We start from the raw sequence: 21,864 nt of genomic DNA, 5'->3' as shown, positions 1-21,864 counted from the left end.
CTCCTCACTGTGAGCCGCTGTGCTGTATCGTCACCCCTGTGTATTTCTCTCTCCTCACTGCGAACCGCAGTGCTGTAACATCACCCCTGTGTATTTCTCTCTCCTCACTGCGAGCCGCAGTGCTGTAACGTCACCCCTGTGTATTTCTCTCTCCTCACTGGGAGTCGCTGTGCTGTAACGTCTCCCCTGTGTATTTCTCTCTCCTCACTGTGAGCGCTGTGCTGTAACGTCACCCCTGTGTATTTCACTCTCCTCTCTGTGAGCCACTGTGCTGTAACCTCATCCCTGTGTATTTCACTCTCCTCACTGTGAGCCGCTGTGCTGTAACGTCACCCCTGTGTATTTCTCTCTCCTCACTGTGAGCCGCTGTGCTGTAACGTCACCCCTGTGTATTTCTCTCTCCTCACTGTGAGCGCTGTGCTGTAACGTCACCCCTGTGTATTTTTCTCTCCTCACTGTGAGCCGCTGTGCTGTAACATCACCCCTGTGTATTTCTCTCTCCTCTCTGGGAGTCGCTGTGCTGTAACGTCACCCCTGTGTATTTCTCTCTCCTCACTGCGAGTCGCTGTGCTTTAACGTCACCCCTGTGTATTTCTCTCTCTTCTCTATGAGCCGCTGTGCTGTAAATTCATCCCTGTGTATTTCTCTCTCCTCACTGCGAGCCGCTGTGCTGTAATGTCATCCCTGTGTATTTCTCTCTCCTCACTGCGAGCCGCTGTGCTGTAAAGTCACCCCTGTGTATTTCTCTCTCCTCACTGTGAGCCGCTGTGCTGTAACGTCACCCCTGTGTATTTCTCTCTCCTCACTGCGAGCCGCTGTGCTGTAACCTCACCTCTGTGTATTTCTCTCTCCTCACTGTGAGCCGCTGTGATGTAACGTCACCCCTGTGTATTTCTCTCTCCTCACTGCGAGCCACAGTGCTGTAACGTCACCCCTGTGTATTTCTCTCTCCTCACTGCGAGCCGCTTTGCTGTAACATCATCCCTGTGTATTTCTCTCTCCGCACTGTGAGCCGCTGTGCTGTAAAGTCACCCCTGTGTATTTCTCTCTCCTCTATGTGAGTCGCTGTGCTGTAACGTTACCCCTGTGTATTTCTCTCTCCTCACTGTGAGCCGCTGTGCTGTAACGTCACCCCTGTGTATTTCTCTCTCCTCACTGCGAGCCGCTGTGCTGTAATGTCAACCCTGTGTATTTCTCTCTCCTCACTGCAAGCCACTGTGCTGTAACATCACCCCCTGTGTATTTCTCTCTCCTCACTGCGAGCAGCAGTGCTGTAACATCACCCCTGTGTATTTCGCTCTCCTCACTGTGAGCCGCTGTGCTGTAACCTCACCTCTGTGTATTTCTCTCTCCTCACTGTGAGCCGCTGTGCTGTAACGTCACCCCTGTGTATTTCTCTCTCCTCACTGCGAGCCGCAGTGCTGTAACGTCACCCCTGTGTATTTCTCTCTCGTCACTGTGAGTCGCTGTGCTGTAACCTCACCCCTGTGTATTTCTCTCTCCTCACTGTGAGCCGCTGTGCTGTAACGTCACCCCTGTGTATTTCTCTCTCCTCACTGCGAGCCGCTGTGCTGTAACCTCACCCCTGTGTATTTCTCTCTCCTCACTGCGAGTCGCTGTGCTGTAACGTCAGCCCTGTGTATTTCTCTCTCCTCACTGTGAGCCGCTGTGCTGTAACCTCACCCCTATGTATTTCTTTCTCCTCACTGTGAGCTGCTGAGCTTTAAAGTCACCCCTGTGTATTTATCTCTCCTCACTGTGAGCCGCTGTGCTGTAATGTCACCCCTGTGTATTTCTCTCTAATCACTGTGAGCCGCTGTGCTGTAACGTCACCCCTGTGTATTTCTCTCTCCTCACTGTGAGCGCTGTGCTGTAACCTCACCCCTGTGTATTTCTCTCTCCTTACTGTGAGTTGCTGTGCTGTAACGACACCCCTGTGTATTTCTCTCTCCTTACTGTGAGTTGCTGTGCTGTAATGTCACCCCTGTGTATTTCTCTCTCCTCTCTGTGAGCCGCTGTGCTGTAACGTTACCCCTGTGTATTTCTCTCTCTTCACTGTGAGCCGCTGTGCTGTAACGTCATCCCTGTGTATTTCTCTCTCCTCACTGTGAGTCGCTGTGCTGTAACGTCACCCCTGTGTATTTCTCTCTCCTCACTGCGAGCCGCTGTGCTGTAACCTCACCCCTGTGTATTTCTCTCTCCTCACTGTGAGCCGCTGTGCTGTAACGTCATCCCTGTGTATTTCTCTCTCCTTACTGTGAGCCGCTGTGCTGTAACGTCATCCCTGTGTATTTCTCTCTCCTCACTGCGAGCCGCTGTGCTGTAACGTCACCCCTGTGTTTTTCTATCTCCTCACTGTGAGCCGCTGTGCTGTAACGTCACCCCTGTGTATTTCTTTCTCCTCACTGCGAGCCGCTGTGCTGTAACATCACCCCTGCGTATTTCTCTCTCCTCACTGTGAGCGGCTGTGCTGTAACGTCATCCCTGTGTATTTCTCTCTCCTTACTGTGAGCCGCTGTGCTGTAACGTCACCCCTGTGTATTTCTTTCTCCTCACTGCGAGCCGCTGTGCTGTAACATCACCCCTGCGTATTTCTCTCTCCTCACTGCGAGCCGCTGTGCTGTAACGTCACCTCTGTGTATTTCTCTCTCCTCACTGCGAGCCGCTGTGCTGTAATGTCACCCCTGTGTATTTCTTTCTCCTCACTGCGAGCCGCTGTGCTGTAACATCACCCCTGCGTATTTCTCTCTCCTCACTGTGAGCCGCTGTGCTGTAACGTCACCCCTGTGTATTTCTCTCTCCTCACTGGGAGTCGCTGTGCTGTAACGTCTCCCCTGTGTATTTCTCTCTCCTCACTGCGAGCCGCTGTGCTGTAACCACATCCCTGTGTATTTCACTCTCCTCTCTGTGAGCCACTGTGCTGTAACCTCATCCCTGTGTATTTCACTCTCCTCACTGTGAGCCGCTGTGCTGTAACGTCACCCCTGTGTATTTCTCTCTCCTCACTGTGAGCGCTGTGCTGTAACGTCATCCCTGTGTATTTCTCTCTCCGCAGTGTGAGCCACTGTGCTGTAAAGTTACCCCTGTGTATTTCTCTCTCTTCTCTATGAGCCGCTGTGCTGTAATGTCATCCCTGTGTATTTCTCTCTCCGCACTGTGAGCCGCTGTGCTGTAAAGTCACCCCTGTGTATTTCTCTCTCCTCTATGTGAGTCGCTGTGCTGTAACGTTACCCCTGTGTATTTATCTCTCCTCACTGTGAGCCGCTGTGCTGTAATGTCACCCCTGTGTATTTCTCTCTCCTCACTGCGAGCCGCTGTGCTGTAACATCACCCCTGTGTATTTCTCTCTCCTCACTGTGAGCTACCATGCTGTAACATCACCCCTGTGTATTTCTCTCTCCTCACTGTGAGCCGCTGTGCTGTATCGTCACCCCTGTGTATTTCTCTCTCCTCACTGCGAGCCGCAGTGCTGTAACATCACCCCTGTGTATTTCTCTCTCCTCACTGCGAGCCGCAGTGCTGTAACGTCACCCCTGTGTATTTCTCTCTCGTCACTGTGAGCCGCTGTGCTGTAACCTCACCTCTGTGTATTTCTCTCTCCTCACTGTGAGTCGCTGTGCTGTAACGTCTCCCCTGTGTATTTCTCTCTCCTCACTGTGAGCGCTGTGCTGTAACGTCATCCCTGTGTATTTCACTCTCCTCTCTGTGAGCCACTGTGCTGTAACCTCATCCCTGTGTATTTCACTCTCCTCACTGTGAGCCGCTGTGCTGTAACGTCACCCCTGTGTATTTCTCTCTCCTCACTATGAGCCGCTGTGCTGTAAAGTCACCCCTGTGTATTTCTCTCTCCTCACTGTGAGCGCTGTGCTGTAACGTCATCCCTGTGTATTTCTCTCTCCGCAGTGTGAGCCACTGTGCTGTAAAGTTACCCCTGTGTATTTCTCTCTCTTCTCTATGAGCCGCTGTGCTGTAATGTCATCCCTGTGTATTTCTCTCTCCTCACTGCGAGCCGCTGTGCTGTAATGTCATCCCTGTGTAATTCTCTCTCCTCACTGCGAGCCGCTGTGCTGTAACGTCACCCCTGTGTATTTCTCTCTCCTCACTGTGAGCCGCTGTGCTGTAACGTCACCCCTGTGTATTTCTCTCTCCTCCCTGCGAGCCGCTGTGCTGTAAAGTCACCCCTGTGTATTTCTCTCTCCTCACTGTGAGCCGCTGTGCTGTAACGTCACCCCTGTGTATTTCTCTCTCCTCACTGCGAGCCGCTGTGCTGTAACCTCACCTCTGTGTATTTCTCTCTCCTCACTGTGAGCCGCTGTGATGTAACGTCACCCCTGTGTATTTCTCTCTCCTCACAGCGAGCTGCTGTGCTGTAACATCACCCCTGTGTATTTCTCTCTCCTCACTGCGAGCCGCTGTGCTGTAACGTCACCCCTGTGTATTTCTCTCTCCTCACTGCGAGCCGCTGTGCTGTAACGTCACCCCTGTGTATTTCTCTCTCCTCACTGCGAGCCGCTGTGCTGTAAAAACACACCTGTGTATTTCTCTCTCCTCACTGCGAGCCGCTGTGCTGTAACATCATCCCTGTGTATTTCTCTCTCCGCACTGTGAGCCGCTGTGCTGTAAAGTCACCCCTGTGTATTTCTCTCTCCTCTATGTGAGTCGCTGTGCTGTAACGTTACCCCTGTGTATTTATCTCTCCTCACTGTGAGCCGCTGTGCTGTAATGTCACCCCTGTGTATTTCTCTCTCCTCACTGCGAGCCGCTGTGCTGTAACATCACCCCTGTGTATTTCTCTCTCCTCACTGTGAGCTACCGTGCTGTAACATCACCCCTGTGTATTTCTCTCTCCTCACTGTGAGCCGCTGTGCTGTATCGTCACCCCTGTGTATTTCTCTCTCCTCACTGCGAGCCGCAGTGCTGTAACATCACCCCTGTGTATTTCTCTCTCCTCACTGCGAGCCGCAGTGCTGTAATGTCACCCCTGTGTATTTCTCTCTCGTCACTGTGAGCCGCTGTGCTGTAACCTCACCTCTGTGTATTTCTCTCTCCTCACTGTGAGCCGCTGTGCTGTAACGTCACCCCTGTGTATTTCTCTCTCCTCACTGCGAGCCGCTGTGCTGTAACGTCACCCCTGTGTATTTCTCTCTCCTCACTGTGAGCCGCTGTGCTGTAAAGTCACCCCTGTGTATTTCTCTCTCATCACTGTGACTCGCTGTGCTGTAACCTCACCTCTGTGTATTTCTCTCTCCTCACTGTGAGCCGCTGTGCTCTAACGTCACCCCTGTGTATTTCTCTCTCCTCACTGCGAGTCGCTGTGCTGTAACCTAACCCCTGTGTATTTCTCTCTCCTCACTGTGAGCCGCTGTGCTGTAACGTCGCCCCTGTGTATTTCTCTCTCCTCACTGTGAGTCGCTGTGCTGTAACGTCATCCCTGTGTATTTCTCTCTCCTCACTGCGAGCCGCTGTGCTGTAACGTCCCCCCTGTGTATTTCTCTCTTGTCACTGTGAGTCGCTATGCTGCAACCTCACCCCTGTGTATTTCTCTCTTGTCACTGTGAGTCTCTGTGCTGTAACCTCACCCCTGTGTATTTCTCTCTCCTCACTGCGAGTCGCTGTGCTGTAACGTCAGCCCTGTGTATTTCTCTCTCCTCACTGTGAGCCGCTGTGCTGTAACGTTACCCCTGTGTATTTCTCTCTCCTCTATGTGAGTCACTGTGCTGTAACGTTACCCCTGTGTATTTATCTCTCCTCACTGTGAGCCACTGTGCTGTAATGTCACCCCTGTGTATTTCTCTCTCCTCACTGCGAGCCGCTGTGCTGTAACATCACCCTGTGTATTTCTCTCTCCTCACTGTGAGCTACCGTGCTGTAACATCACCCCTGTGTATTTCTCTCTCCTCACTGTGAGCCGCTGTGCTGTAATGTCAACCCTGTGTATTTCTCTCTCCTCACTGCAAGCCGCTGTGCTGTAACATCACCTCTGTGTATTTCTCTCTCCTCACTGCGAGCCGCAGTGCTGTAACATCACCCCTGTGTATTTCTCTCTCCTCACTGCGAGCCGCAGTGCTGTAACGTCACCCCTGTGTATTTCTCTCTCCTCACTGTGAGCCGCTGTGCTGTAATGTCACCCCTGTGTATTTCTCTCTCGTCACTGTGAGCCGCTGTGCTGTAACCTCACCTCTGTGTATTTCTCTCTCCTCACTGTGAGCCGCTGTGCTGTAACGTCACCCCTGTGTATTTCTCTCTCCTCACTTCGAGCCGCAGTGCTGTAACGTCACCCCTGTGTATTTCTCTCTCGTCACTGTGAGTCGCTGTGCTGTAACGTCACCCCTGTGTATTTCTCTCTCCTCACTGTGAGCGCTGTGCTGTAATGTTACCCCTGTGTACTTCTCTCTCCTCACTGTGAGTCGCTGTGCTGTAACCTCACCTCTGTGTATTTCTCTATCCTCACTGTGAGCCGCTGTGCTGTAACGTCATCTCTGTGTATTTCTCTCTCCTCACTGTGAGCCGCTGTGCTGTAACGTCACCCCTGTGTATTTCTCTCTCCTCACTGTGAGTCGCTGTGCTGTAACCTCACCTCTGTGTATTTCTCTCTCCTCACTGCGAGCCGCTGTGCTGCAACCTCACCCCTGTGTATTTCTCTCAACTCACTGTGAGCCGCTGTGCTGTAACGTCACCCCTGTGTATTTCTCTATCCTCACTGCGAGCCGCTGTGCTGTAACCTCACCCCTGTGTATTTCTCTCTCCTCACTGCGAGTCGCTGTGCTGTAAAGTCAGCCCTGTGTATTTCTCTCTCCTCACTGTGAGCCGCTGTGCTGAAACCTCACCCCTGTGTATTTCTCTCTCCTCACTGTGAGCTGCTGAGCTTTAAATTCAACCCTGTGTATTTCTCTCTCCTCACTGTGAGCCGCTGTGCTGCAACCTCACCCCTGTGTATTTCTCTCAACTCACTGTGAGCCGCTGTGCTGTAACGTCACCCCTGTGTATTTCTCTATCCTCACTGCGAGCCGCTGTGCTGTAACCTCACCCCTGTGTATTTCTCTCTCCTCACTGCGAGTCGCTGTGCTGTAACGTCACCCCTGTGTATTTCTCTCTCCTTACTGTGAGTTGCTGTGCTATAACGTCACCCCTGTGTATTTCTCTCTCCTCACTGTGAGCCGCTGTGCTGTAATGTCACCCCTGTGTATTTCTCTCTCCTCTCTGTGAGACGCTGTGCTGTAACATTACCCCTGTGTATTTCTCTCTCTTCACTGTGAGTCGCTGTGCTGTAAAGTCACCCCTGTGTATTTTTCTCTCCTCACTGCGAGCCGCTGTGCTGTAACGTCACCCCTGTGTATTTCTCTCTCCTCACTGCGAGCCGCTGGGCTGTAACATCACCCCTGTGTATTTCTATCTCGTCACTGTGTGTCGCTGTGCTGTAACCTCACCCCTGTGTATTTCTCTCTCCTCACTGTGAGCCGCTGTGCTGTAATGTCACCCCTGTGTATTTCTCTCTCCTCACTGCGAGCCGCTGTGCTGTAACGTCATCCCTGTGTATTTCGCTCTCCTCACTGCGAGCCGCTGTGCTGTAACCTCACCCCTGTGTATTTCTCTCTCCTCACTGTGAGCCGCTGTGCTGTAACGTCATCCCTGTGTATTTCTCTCTCCTTACTGTGAGCCGCTGTGCTGTAACGTCACCCCTGTGTATTTCTCTCTCCTCACTGTGAGCCGCTGTGCTGTAACGTCACCCCTGTGTATTTCTCTCTCCTCACTGCGAGCCGCTGTGCTGTAATGTAACCCCTGTGTATTTCTTTCTCCTCACTGCGAGCCGCTGTGCTGTAACATCACCCCTGCGTATTTCTCTCTCCTCACTGTGAGCCGCTGTGCTGTAACGTCACCCCTGTGTATTTCTCTATCCTCACTGCGAGCCGCTGTGCTGTAACATCACCCCTGTGTATTTCTCTCTCCTCACTGGGAGTCGCTGTGCTGTAACGTCTCCCCTGTGTATTTCTCTCTCCTCACTGCGAGCCGCTGTGCTGTAACCACATCCCTGTGTATTTCACTCTCCTCTCTGTGAGCCACTGTGCTGTAACCTCATCCCTGTGTATTTCACTCTCCTCACTGTGAGCCGCTGTGCTGTAACGTCACCCCTGTGTATTTCTCTCTCCTCACTGTGAGCCGCTGTGCTGTAACGTCACCCCTGTGTATTTCTCTCTCCTCACTGTGAGCGCTGTGCTGTAACGTCATCCCTGTGTATTTCTCTCTCCGCAGTGTGAGCCACTGTGCTGTAAAGTTACCCCTGTGTATTTCTCTCTCTTCTCTATGAGCCGCTGTGCTGTAATGTCATCCCTGTGTATTTCTCTCTCCTCACTGCGAGCCGCTGTGCTGTAATGTCATCCCTGTGTAATTCTCTCTCCTCACTGCGAGCCGCTGTGCTGTAACCTCACCCCTGTGTATTTCTCTCTCCTCACTGTGAGCCGCTGTGCTGTAACGTCACCCCTGTGTATTTCTCTCTCCTCCCTGCGAGCCGCTGTGCTGTAAAGTCACCCCTGTGTATTTCTCTCTCCTCACTGTGAGCCGCTGTGCTGTAACGTCACCCCTGTGTATTTCTCTCTCCTCACTGCGAGCCGCTGTGCTGTAACCTCACCTCTGTGTATTTCTCTCTCCTCACTGTGAGCCGCTGTGATGTAACGTCACCCCTGTGTATTTCTCTCTCCTCACTGCGAGCTGCTGTGCTGTAACATCACCCCTGTGTATTTCTCTCTCCTCACTGCGAGCCGCTGTGCTGTAACGTCACCCCTGTGTATTTCTCTCTCCTCACTGCGAGCCGCTGTGCTGTAACGTCACCCCTGTGTATTTCTCTCTCCTCACTGCGAGCCGCTGTGCTGTAAAAACACACCTGTGTATTTCTCTCTCCTCACTGCGAGCCGCTGTGCTGTAACATCATCCCTGTGTATTTCTCTCTCCGCACTGTGAGCCGCTGTGCTGTAAAGTCACCCCTGTGTATTTCTCTCTCCTCTATGTGAGTCGCTGTGCTGTAACGTTACCCCTGTGTATTTATCTCTCCTCACTGTGAGCCGCTGTGCTGTAATGTCACCCCTGTGTATTTCTCTCTCCTCACTGCGAGCCGCTGTGCTGTAACATCACCCCTGTGTATTTCTCTCTCCTCACTGTGAGCTACCGTGCTGTAACATCACCCCTGTGTATTTCTCTCTCCTCACTGTGAGCCGCTGTGCTGTATCGTCACCCCTGTGTATTTCTCTCTCCTCACTGCGAACCGCAGTGCTGTAACATCACCCCTGTGTATTTCTCTCTCCTCACTGCGAGCCGCAGTGCTGTAACGTCACCCCTGTGTATTTCTCTCTCCTCACTGGGAGTCGCTGTGCTGTAACGTCTCCCCTGTGTATTTCTCTCTCCTCACTGTGAGCGCTGTGCTGTAACGTCACCCCTGTGTATTTCACTCTCCTCTCTGTGAGCCACTGTGCTGTAACCTCATCCCTGTGTATTTCACTCTCCTCACTGTGAGCCGCTGTGCTGTAACGTCACCCCTGTGTATTTCTCTCTCCTCACTGTGAGCCGCTGTGCTGTAACGTCACCCCTGTGTATTTCTCTCTCCTCACTGTGAGCGATGTGCTGTAACGTCACCCCTGTGTATTTTTCTCTCCTCACTGTGAGCCGCTGTGCTGTAACATCACCCCTGTGTATTTCTCTCTCCTCTCTGGGAGTCGCTGTGCTGTAACGTCACCCCTGTGTATTTCTCTCTCCTCACTGCGAGTCGCTGTGCTTTAACGTCACCCCTGTGTATTTCTCTCTCTTCTCTATGAGCCGCTGTGCTGTAAATTCATCCCTGTGTATTTCTCTCTCCTCACTGCGAGCCGCTGTGCTGTAATGTCATCCCTGTGTATTTCTCTCTCCTCACTGCGAGCCGCTGTGCTGTAAAGTCACCCCTGTGTATTTCTCTCTCCTCACTGTTTGCCGCTGTGCTGTAACGTCACCCCTGTGTATTTCTCTCTCCTCACTGCGAGCCGCTGTGCTGTAACCTCACCTCTGTGTATTTCTCTCTCCTCACTGTGAGCCGCTGTGATGTAACGTCACCCCTGTGTATTTCTCTCTCCTCACTGCGAGCCACAGTGCTGTAACGTCACCCCTGTGTATTTCTCTCTCCTCACTGCGAGCCGCTTTGCTGTAACATCATCCCTGTGTATTTCTCTCTCCGCACTGTGAGCCGCTGTGCTGTAAAGTCACCCCTGTGTATTTCTCTCTCCTCTATGTGAGTCGCTGTGCTGTAACGTTACCCCTGTGTATTTCTCTCTCCTCACTGTGAGCCGCTGTGCTGTAACGTCACCCCTGTGTATTTCTCTCTCCTCACTGCGAGCCGCTGTGCTGTAATGTCAACCCTGTGTATTTCTCTCTCCTCACTGCAAGCCACTGTGCTGTAACATCACCCCTGTGTATTTCTCTCTCCTCACTGCGAGCAGCAGTGCTGTAACATCACCCCTGTGTATTTCGCTCTCCTCACTGTGAGCCGCTGTGCTGTAACCTCACCTCTGTGTATTTCTCTCTCCTCACTGTGAGCCGCTGTGCTGTAACGTCACCCCTGTGTATTTCTCTCTCCTCACTGCGAGCCGCAGTGATGTAACGTCACCCCTGTGTATTTCTCTCTCGTCACTGTGAGTCGCTGTGCTGTAACCTCACCCCTGTGTATTTCTCTCTCCTCACTGTGAGCCGCTGTGCTGTAACGTCACCCCTGTGTATTTCTCTCTCCTCACTGCGAGCCGCTGTGCTGTAACCTCACCCCTGTGTATTTCTCTCTCCTCACTGCGAGTCGCTGTGCTGTAATGTCAGCCCTGTGTATTTCTCTCTCCTCACTGTGAGCCGCTGTGCTGTAACCTCACCCCTATGTATTTCTTTCTCCTCACTGTGAGCTGCTGAGCTTTAAAGTCACCCCTGTGTATTTATCTCTCCTCACTGTGAGCCGCTGTGCTGTAATGTCACCCCTGTGTATTTCTCTCTAATCACTGTGAGCCGCTGTGCTGTAACGTCACCCCTGTGTATTTCTCTCTCCTCACTGTGAGCGCTGTGCTGTAACCTCACCCCTGTGTATTTCTCTCTCCTTACTGTGAGTTGCTGTGCTGTAACGACACCCCTGTGTATTTCTCTCTCCTTACTGTGAGTTGCTGTGCTGTAATGTCACCCCTGTGTATTTCTCTCTCCTCTCTGTGAGCCGCTGTGCTGTAACGTTACCCCTGTGTATTTCTCTCTCTTCACTGTGAGCCGCTGTGCTGTAACGTCATCCCTGTGTATTTCTATCTCCTCACTGTGAGTCGCTGTGCTGTAACGTCACCCCTGTGTATTTCTCTCTCCTCACTGCGAGCCGCTGTGCTGTAACCTCACCCCTGTGTATTTCTCTCTCCTCACTGTGAGCCGCTGTGCTGTAACGTCATCCCTGTGTATTTCTCTCTCCTTACTGTGAGCCGCTGTGCTGTAACGTCATCCCTGTGTATTTCTCTCTCCTCACTGCGAGCCGCTGTGCTGTAACGTCACCCCTGTGTTTTTCTATCTCCTCACTGTGAGCCGCTGTGCTGTAACGTCACCCCTGTGTATTTCTTTCTCCTCACTGCGAGCCGCTGTGCTGTAACATCACCCCTGCGTATTTCTCTCTCCTCACTGTGAGCGGCTGTGCTGTAACGTCATCCCTGTGTATTTCTCTCTCCTTACTGTGAGCCGCTGTGCTGTAACGTCACCCCTGTGTATTTCTTTCTCCTCACTGCGAGCCGCTGTGCTGTAACATCACCCCTGCGTATTTCTCTCTCCTCACTGTGAGCCGCTGTGCTGTAACGTCACCTCTGTGTATTTCTCTCTCCTCACTGCGAGCCGCTGTGCTGTAATGTCACCCCTGTGTATTTCTTTCTCCTCACTGCGAGCCGCTGTGCTGTAACATCACCCCTGCGTATTTCTCTCTCCTCACTGTGAGCCGCTGTGCTGTAACGTCACCCCTGTGTATTTCTCTCTCCTCACTGGGAGTCGCTGTGCTGTAACGTCTCCCCTGTGTATTTCTCTCTCCTCACTGCGAGCCGCTGTGCTGTAACCACATCCCTGTGTATTTCACTCTCCTCTCTGTGAGCCACTGTGCTGTAACCTCATCCCTGTGTATTTCACTCTCCTCACTGTGAGCCGCTGTGCTGTAACGTCACCCCTGTGTATTTCTCTCTCCTCACTGTGAGCGCTGTGCTGTAACGTCATCCCTGTGTATTTCTCTCTCCGCAGTGTGAGCCACTGTGCTGTAAAGTTATCCCTGTGTATTTCTCTCTCTTCTCTATGAGCCGCTGTGCTGTAATGTCATCCCTGTGTATTTCTCTCTCCGCACTGTGAGCCGCTGTGCTGTAAAGTCACCCCTGTGTATTTCTCTCTCCTCTATGTGAGTCGCTGTGCTGTAACGTTACCCCTGTGTATTTATCTCTCCTCACTGTGAGCCGCTGTGCTGTAATGTCACCCCTGTGTATTTCTCTCTCCTCACTGCGAGCCGCTGTGCTGTAACATCACCCCTGTGTATTTCTCTCTCCTCACTGTGAGCTACCATGCTGTAACATCACCCCTGTGTATTTCTCTCTCCTCACTGTGAGCCGCTGTGCTGTATCGTCACCCCTGTGTATTTCTCTCTCCTCACTGCGAGCCGCAGTGCTGTAACATCACCCCTGTGTATTTCTCTCTCCTCACTGCGAGCCGCAGTGCTGTAACGTCACCCCTGTGTATTTCTCTCTCGTCACTGTGAGCCGCTGTGCTGTAACCTCACCTCTGTGTATTTCTCTCTCCTCACTGGGAGTCGCTGTGCTGTAACGTCTCCCCTGTGTATTTCTCTCTCCTCACTGTGAGCGCTGTGCTGTAACGTCATCCCTGTGTATTTCACTCTCCTCTCTGTGAGCCACTGTGCTGTAACCTCATCCCTGTGTATTTCACTCTCCTCACTGTGAGCCGCTGTGCTGTAACGTCACCCCTGTGTATTTCTCTCTCCTCACTATGAGCCGCTGTGCTGTAACGTCACCCCTGTGTATTTCTCTCTCCTCACTGTGAGCGCTGTGCTGTAACGTCATCCCTGTGTATTTCTCTCTCCGCAGTGTGAGCCACTGTGCTGTAAAGTTACCCCTGTGTATTTCTCTCTCTTCTCTATGAGCCGCTGTGCTGTAATGTCATCCCTGTGTATTTCTCTCTCCTCACTGCGAGCCGCTGTGCTGTAATGTCATCCCTGTGTAATTCTCTCTCCTCACTGCGAGCCGCTGTGCTGTAACCTCACCCCTGTGTATTTCTCTCTCCTCACTGTGAGCCGCTGTGCTGTAACGTCACCCCTGTGTATTTCTCTCTCCTCCCTGCGAGCCGCTGTGCTGTAAAGTCACCCCTGTGTATTTCTCTCTCCTCACTGTGAGCCGCTGTGCTGTAACGTCACCCCTGTGTATTTCTCTCTCCTCACTGCGAGCCGCTGTGCTGTAACCTCACCTCTGTGTATTTCTCTCTCCTCACTGTGAGCCGCTGTGATGTAACGTCACCCCTGTGTATTTCTCTCTCCTCACAGTGAGCTGCTGTGCTGTAACATCACCCCTGTGTATTTCTCTCTCCTCACTGCGAGCCGCTGTGCTGTAACGTCACCCCTGTGTATTTCTCTCTCCTCACTGCGAGCCGCTGTGCTGTAACGTCACCCCTGTGTATTTCTCTCTCCTCACTGCGAGCCGCTGTGCTGTAAAAACACACCTGTGTATTTCTCTCTCCTCACTGCGAGCCGCTGTGCTGTAACATCATCCCTGTGTATTTCTCTCTCCGCACTGTGAGCCGCTGTGCTGTAAAGTCACCCCTGTGTATTTCTCTCTCCTCTATGTGAGTCGCTGTGCTGTAACGTTACCCCTGTGTATTTATCTCTCCTCACTGTGAGCCGCTGTGCTGTAATGTCACCCCTGTGTATTTCTCTCTCCTCACTGCGAGCCGCTGTGCTGTAACATCACCCCTGTGTATTTCTCTCTCCTCACTGTGAGCTACCGTGCTGTAACATCACCCCTGTGTATTTCTCTCTCCTCACTGTGAGCCGCTGTGCTGTATCGTCACCCCTGTGTATTTCTCTCTCCTCACTGCGAGCCGCAGTGCTGTAACATCACCCCTGTGTATTTCTCTCTCCTCACTGCGAGCCGCAGTGCTGTAATGTCACCCCTGTGTATTTCTCTCTCGTCACTGTGAGCCGCTGTGCTGTAACCTCACCTCTGTGTATTTCTCTCTCCTCACTGTGAGCCGCTGTGCTGTAACGTCACCCCTGTGTATTTCTCTCTCCTCACTGCGAGCCGCTGTGCTGTAACGTCACCCCTGTGTATTTCTCTCTCCTCACTGTGAGCCGCTGTGCTGTAAAGTCACCCCTGTGTATTTCTCTCTCATCACTGTGACTCGCTGTGCTGTAACCTCACCTCTGTGTATTTCTCTCTCCTCACTGTGAGCCGCTGTGCTCTAACGTCACCCCTGTGTATTTCTCTCTCCTCACTGCGAGTCGCTGTGCTGTAACCTAACCCCTGTGTATTTCTCTCTCCTCACTGTGAGCCACTGTGCTGTAACGTCGCCCCTGTGTATTTCTCTCTCCTCACTGTGAGTCGCTGTGCTGTAACGTCATCCCTGTGTATTTCTCTCTCCTCACTGCGAGCCGCTGTGCTGTAACGTCCCCCCTGTGTATTTCTCTCTTGTCACTGTGAGTCGCTATGCTGCAACCTCACCCCTGTGTATTTCTCTCAACTCACTGTGAGCCGCTGTGCTGTAACCTCACCCCTGTGTATTTCTCTCTCCTCACTGCGAGTCGCTGTGCTGTAACGTCAGCCCTGTGTATTTCTCTCTCCTCACTGTGAGCCGCTGTGCTGTAACGTTACCCCTGTGTATTTCTCTCTCCTCTATGTGAGTCACTGTGCTGTAACGTTACCCCTGTGTATTTATCTCTCCTCACTGTGAGCCGCTGTGCTGTAATGTCACCCCTGTGTATTTCTCACTCCTCACTGCGAGCCGCTGTGCTGTAACATCACCCTGTGTATTTCTCTCTCCTCACTGTGAGCTACCGTGCTGTAACATCACCCCTGTGTATTTCTCTCTCCTCACTGTGAGCCGCTGTGCTGTAATGTCAACCCTGTGTATTTCTCTCTCCTCACTGCAAGCCGCTGTGCTGTAACATCACCTCTGTGTATTTCTCTCTCCTCACTGCGAGCCGCAGTGCTGTAACATCACCCCTGTGTATTTCTCTCTCCTCACTGCGAGCCGCAGTGCTGTAACGTCACCCCTGTGTATTTCTCTCTCCTCACTGTGAGCCGCTGTGCTGTAATGTCACCCCTGTGTATTTCTCTCTCGTCACTGTGAGCCGCTGTGCTGTAACCTCACCTCTGTGTATTTCTCTCTCCTCACTGTGAGCCGCTGTGCTGTAACGTCACCCCTGTGTATTTCTCTCTCCTCACTTCGAGCCGCAGTGCTGTAACGTCACCCCTGTGTATTTCTCTCTCGTCACTGTGAGTCGCTGTGCTGTAACGTCACCCCTGTGTATTTCTCTCTCCTCACTGCGAGTCGCTGTGCTGTAAAGTCAGCCCTGTGTATTTCTCTATCCTCACTGTGAGCCGCTGTGCTGTAACGTCATCCCTGTGTATTTCTCTCTCCTCACTGCGAGCCGCTGTGCTGTAACGTCACCCCTGTGTATTTCTCTCTCCTCACTGTGAGTCGCTGTGCTGTAACCTCACCTCTGTGTATTTCTCTCTCCTCACTGCGAGCCGCTGTGCTGCAACCTCACCCCTGTGTATTTCTCTCAACTCACTGTGAGCCGCTGTGCTGTAACGTCACCCCTGTGTATTTCTCTATCCTCACTGCGAGCCGCTGTGCTGTAACCTCACCCCTGTGTATTTCTCTCTCCTCACTGCGAGTCGCTGTGCTGTAAAGTCAGCCCTGTGTATTTCTCTCTCCTCACTGTGAGCCGCTGTGCTGAAACCTCACCCCTGTGTATTTCTCTCTCCTCACTGTGAGCTGCTGAGCTTTAAATTCAACCCTGTGTATTTCTCTCTCCTCACTGTGAGCCGCTGTGCTGCAACCTCACCCCTGTGTATTTCTCTCAACTCACTGTGAGCCGCTGTGCTGTAACGTCACCCCTGTGTATTTCTCTATCCTCACTGCGAGCCGCTGTGCTGTAACCTCACCCCTGTGTATTTCTCTCTCCTCACTGCGAGTCGCTGTGCTGTAACGTCACCCCTGTGTATTTCTCTCTCCTTACTGTGAGTTGCTGTGCTGTAACGTCACCCCTGTGTATTTCTCTCTCCTCACTGTGAGCCGCTGTGCTGTAATGTCACCCCTGTGTATTTCTCTCTCCTCTCTGTGAGACGCTGTGCTGTAACATTACCCCTGTGTATTTCTCTCTCTTCACTGTGAGCCGCTGTGATGTAACGTCATCCCTGTGTATTTCTCTCTCCTCACTGTGAGTCGCTGTGCTGTAAAGTCACCCCTGTGTATTTTTCTCTCCTCACTGCGAGCCGCTGTGCTGTAACGTCACCCCTGTGTATTTCTCTCTCCTCACTGCGAGCCGCTGGGCTGTAACATCACCCCTGTGTATTTCTATCTCGTCACTGTGTGTCGCTGTGCTGTAACCTCACCCCTGTGTATTTCTCTCTCCTCACTGTGAGCCGCTGTGCTGTAATGTCACCCCTGTGTATTTCTCTCTCCTCACTGCGAGCCGCTGTGCTGTAACGTCATCCCTGTGTATTTCGCTCTCCTCACTGCGAGCCGCTGTGCTGTAACCTCACCCCTGTGTATTTCTCTCTCCTCACTGTGAGCCGCTGTGCTGTAACGTCATCCCTGTGTATTTCTCTCTCCTTACTGTGAGCCGCTGTGCTGTAACGTCACCCCTGTGTATTTCTCTCTCCTCACTGTGAGCCGCTGTGCTGTAACGTCACCCCTGTGTATTTCTCTCTCCTCACTGCGAGCCGCTGTGCTGTAATGTAACCCCTGTGTATTTCTTTCTCCTCACTGCGAGCCGCTGTGCTGTAACATCACCCCTGCGTATTTCTCTCTCCTCACTGTGAGCCGCTGTGCTGTAACGTCACCCCTGTGTATTTCTCTATCCTCACTGCGAGCCGCTGTGCTGTAACCTCACCCCTGTGTATTTCTCTCTCCTCACTGCGAGTCGCTGTGCTGTAACGTCAGCCCTGTGTATTTCTCTCTCCTCACTGTGAGCCGCTGTGCTGAAACCTCACCCCTGTGTATTTCTCTCTCCTCACTGTGAGCTGCTGTGCTGTAATGTCACCCCTGTGTATTTCTCTCTAATCACTGTGAGCCGCTGTGCTGTAACGTCACCCCTGTGTATTTCTCTCTCCTCACTGTGAGCGCTGTGCTGTAACCTCACCCCTGTGTATTTATCTCTCCTTACTGTGAGTTGCTGTGCTGTAACGTCACCCCTGTGTATTTCTCTCTTCTTACTGTGAGTTGCTGTGCTGTAACGTCACCCCTGTGTATTTCTCTCTCCTCACTGTGAGCCGCTGTGCTGTAATGTCACCCCTGTGTATTTCTCTCTCCTCTCTGTGAGACGCTGTGCTGTAACATTACCCCTGTGTATTTCTCTCTCTTCACTGTGAGCCGCTGTGATGTAACGTCATCCCTGTGTATTTCTCTCTCCTCACTGTGAGTCGCTGTGCTGTAAAGTCACCCCTGTGTATTTTTCTCTCCTCACTGCGAGCCGCTGTGCTGTAACGTCACCCCTGTGTATTTCTCTCTCCTCACTGCGAGCCGCTGGGCTGTAACATCACCCCTGTGTATTTCTATCTCGTCACTGTGTGTCGCTGTGCTGTAACCTCACCCCTGTGTATTTCTCTCTCCTCACTGTGAGCCGCTGTGCTGTAATGTCACCCCTGTGTATTTCTCTCTCCTCACTGTGAGTCGCTGTGCTGTAATATCACCGCTGTGTATTTCTCTCTCCTCACTGCGAGCCGCTGTGCTGTAACCTCACCCCTGTGTATTTCTCTCTCCTCACTGCGAGCCGCTGTGCTGTAACGTCATCCCTGTGTATTTCGCTCTCCTCACTGCGAGCCGCTGTGCTGTAACCTCACCCCTGTGTATTTCTCTCTCCTCACTGTGAGCCGCTGTGCTGTAACGTCATCCCTGTGTATTTCTCTCTCCTTACTGTGAGCCGCTGTGCTGTAACATCACCCCTGTCTATTTCTCTCTCCTCACTGTGAGCCGCTGTGCTGTAACGTCACCCCTGTGTATTTCTCTCTCCTCACTGCGAGACGCTGTGCTGTAATGTAACCCCTGTGTATTTCTTTCTCCTCACTGCGAGCCGCTGTGCTGTAACATCACCCCTGCGTATTTCTCTCTCCTCACTGTGAGCCGCTGTGCTGTAACGTCACGCCTGTGTATTTCTCTCTCCTCACTGCGAGCCGCTGTGCTGTAATGTCACCCCTGTGTGTTTCTTTCTCCTCACTGCGAGCCGCTGTGCTGTAACATCACCCCTGCGTATTTCTCTCTCCTCACTGTGAGCCGCTGTGCTGTAACGTCACCCCTGTGTATTTCTCTCTCCTCACTGTGAGCTGCTGTGCTGTAATGTCGCCCCTGTGTATTTTTCTTTCCTCACTGCGAGCCGCTGTGCTGTAACATCACCCCTGCGTATTTCTCTCTCCTCACTGTGAGCCGCTGTGCTGTAACGTCACGCCTGTGTATTTCTCTCTCCTCACTGCGAGCCGCTGTGCTGTAATGTCACCCCTGTGTGTTTCTTTCTCCTCACTGCGAGCCGCTGTGCTGTAACATCACCCCTGCGTATTTCTCTCTCCTCACTGTGAGCCGCTGTGCTGTAACGTCACCCCTGTGTATTTCTCTCTCCTCACTGTGAGCCGCTGTGCTGTAATGTCGCCCCTGTGTATTTTTCTTTCCTCACTGCGAGCCGCTGTGCTGTAACGTCACCCCTGTGTATTTCTCTCTCCTCACTGTGAGCCGCTGTGCTGTATCCTCACCCCTGTGTATTTCTCTCTCCTCACTGTGAGCCGCTGAGCTTTAAAGTCACCCCTGTGTATTTTTCTCTCCTCACTGTGAGCCGCTGTGCTGTAATGTCACCCCTGTGTATTTCTCTCTAATCACTGTGAGCCGCTGTGCTGTAACGTCACCCCTGTGTATTTCTCTCTCCTCACTGCGAGCCGCTGTGCTGTAACCTCACCCCTGTGTATTTCTCTCTCCTCACTGCGAGCCGCTGTGCTGTAACGTCATCCCTGTGTATTTCGCTCTCCTCACTGCGAGCCGCTGTGCTGTAACCTCACCCCTGTGTATTTCTCTCTCCTCACTGTGAGCCGCTGTGCTGTAACGTCATCCCTGTGTATTTCTCTCTCCTTACTGTGAGCCGCTGTGCTGTAACATCACCCCTGTCTATTTCTCTCTCCTCACTGTGAGCCGCTGTGCTGTAACGTCACCCCTGTGTATTTCTCTCTCCTCACTGCGAGCCGCTGTGCTGTAATGTAACCCCTGTGTATTTCTTTCTCCTCACTGCGAGCCGCTGTGCTGTAACATCACCCCTGCGTATTTCTCTCTCCTCACTGTGAGCCGCTGTGCTGTAACGTCACGCCTGTGTATTTCTCTCTCCTCACTGCGAGCCGCTGTGCTGTAATGTCACCCCTGTGTGTTTCTTTCTCCTCACTGCGAGCCGCTGTGCTGTAACATCACCCCTGCGTATTTCTCTCTCCTCACTGTGAGCCGCTGTGCTGTAACGTCACCCCTGTGTATTTCTCTCTCCTCACTGTGAGCCGCTGTGCTGTAATGTCGCCCCTGTGTATTTTTCTTTCCTCACTGCGAGCCGCTGTGCTGTAACGTCACCCCTGTGTATTTCTCTCTCCTCACTGTGAGCCGCTGTGCTGTATCCTCACCCCTGTGTATTTCTCTCTCCTCACTGTGAGCCGCTGAGCTTTAAAGTCACCCCTGTGTATTTTTCTCTCCTCACTGTGAGCCGCTGTGCTGTAATGTCACCCCTGTGTATTTCTCTCTAATCACTGTGAGCCGCTGTGCTGTAACGTCACCCCTGTGTATTTCTCTCTCCTCACTGTGAGCGCTGTGCTGTAACCTCACCCCAGTGTATTTCTCTCTCCTTACTGTGAGTTGCTGTGCTGTAACGTCACCCCTGTGTATTTCTCTCTCCTTACTGTGAGTTGCTGTGCTGTAACGTCACCCCTGTGTATTTCTCTCTCCTCACTGTGAGCCGCTGTGCTGTAACGTTACCCCTGTGTATTTCTCTCTCTTCACTGTGAGCCGCTGTGCTGTAACGTCACCCCTGTGTATTTCTATCTCCTCACTGCGAGCCGCTGTGCTGTAACATCACCCCTGCGTATTTCTCTCTCCTCACTGTGAGCCGCTGTGCTGTAACGTCACCCCTGTGTATTTCTCTCTCCTCACTGCGAGCCGCTGTGCTGTAATGTCACCCCTGTGTATTTCTCTCTCCTCACTGCGAGCCGCTGTGCTGTAACGTCAGCCCTGTGTATTTCTCTCTCCTCACTGTGAGCCGCTGTGCTGTAACCTCACCCCTGTGTATTTCTTTCTCCTCACTGTGAGCTGCTGAGCTTTAAAGTCACCCCTGTGTATTTATCTCTCCTCACTGTGAGCCGCTGTGCTGTAATGTCACCCCTGTGTATTTCTCTCTCCTCACTGTGAGCGCTGTGCTGTAACCTCACCCCTGTGTATTTCTCTCTCCTTACTGTGAGTTGCTGTGCTGTAATGTCACCCCTGTGTATTTCTCTCTCCTCTCTGTGAGCCGCTGTGCTGTAACGTTAGCCCTGTCTATTTCTCTCTCTTCACTGTGAGCCGCTGTGCTGTAACGTCATCCCTGTGTATTTCTCTCTAATCACTGTGAGCCGCTGTGCTGTAACGTCACCCCTGTGTATTTCTCTCTCCTCACTGTGAGCGCTGTGCTGTAACCTCACCCCTGTGTATTTCCATCTCTTTACTGTGAGTTGCTGTGCTGTAATGTCACCCCTGTGTATTTCTCTCTCCTCTCTGTGAGCCGCTGTGCTGTAACGTTACCCCTGTGTATTTCTCTCTCTTCACTGTGAGCCGCTGTGCTGTAACGTCATCCCTGTGTATTTCTCTCTCCTCACTGTGAGTCGCTGTGCTGTAAAGTCACCCCTGTGTATTTCTCTCTCTTCACTGTGAGCCGCTGTGCTGTAACGTCATCCCTGTGTATTTCTCTCTCCTCACTGTGAGCCGCTGTGCTGTAACCTCACCCCTGTGTATTTCTCTCTCCTCACTGTGAGCCGCTGTGCTGTAACGTCATCCCTGTGTATTTCTCTCTCCTTACTGTGAGCCGCTGTGCTGTATCGTCATCCCTGTGTATTTCTCTCTCCTCACTGTGAGTCGCTGTGCTGTAACGTCACCCCTGTGTATTTCTATCTCCTCACTGTGAGCCGCTGTGCTGTAATGTCACCCCTGTGTATTTCTCTCTCCTCACTGCGAGCCGCTGTGCTGTAACATCACCCCTGCGTATTTCTCTCTCCTCACTGTGAGTCGCTGTGCTGTAACGTCACCCCTGTGTATTTCTCTCATTTCTTAGTTGTTCCTGAAGCCTCTGAGAATGGCCTCATTTGTCCTGGCTGTTTTCAGCTCACGTCTGACTCTTGCAAGGATTTTATACCTGTACATTGCAGGGGCAACGAGTCGCACTGTTTCTTATACTCCAACAAGCACATGGATGAAAATGGTGAGTACAGCATCTCCTAGGGGATGGTAAGTGCATAATTCTATTATAACATAAAGCTCCTGTACAGACCTGATGTACTCTATAGGGCTAAGAAGACAAAAGAAATAAAGGAACTCTCATCTTTGCTGGGGGCACTCTTTGACAAAATCATCAAATGTAACTTTTATTATGAATGT

At 52.1% G+C, this 21,864-nt stretch overlaps 1 protein-coding gene across 2 annotated transcripts in view; it reads left to right on the top strand.

Annotated features, from left to right (window-relative positions):
• LOC148453839 (phospholipase A2 inhibitor and Ly6/PLAUR domain-containing protein-like) overlaps positions 1–21,864 on the top strand; it is a 265,027-nt gene that overhangs the window by 237,585 nt on the left and 5,578 nt on the right. For both annotated transcript variants that reach the window (XM_088461622.1, XM_088461623.1), the window contains one exon: positions 21,542–21,688. In XM_088461622.1, coding sequence (XP_088317748.1) covers positions 21,542–21,688 — 147 coding nt within the window. The remainder of the gene's footprint in view (positions 1–21,541; positions 21,689–21,864) is intronic.

This window comes from Taudactylus pleione, unplaced genomic scaffold (assembly GCF_031769625.1).
Source record: "Taudactylus pleione unplaced genomic scaffold, aTauple2 ptg001082l, whole genome shotgun sequence".
Taxonomy (NCBI): Eukaryota; Metazoa; Chordata; class Amphibia; order Anura; family Myobatrachidae; genus Taudactylus; species Taudactylus pleione.
The sequence above is the reverse complement of the archived record's forward strand: the minus strand, read 5'-3'. Positions and strand labels throughout refer to the sequence as shown.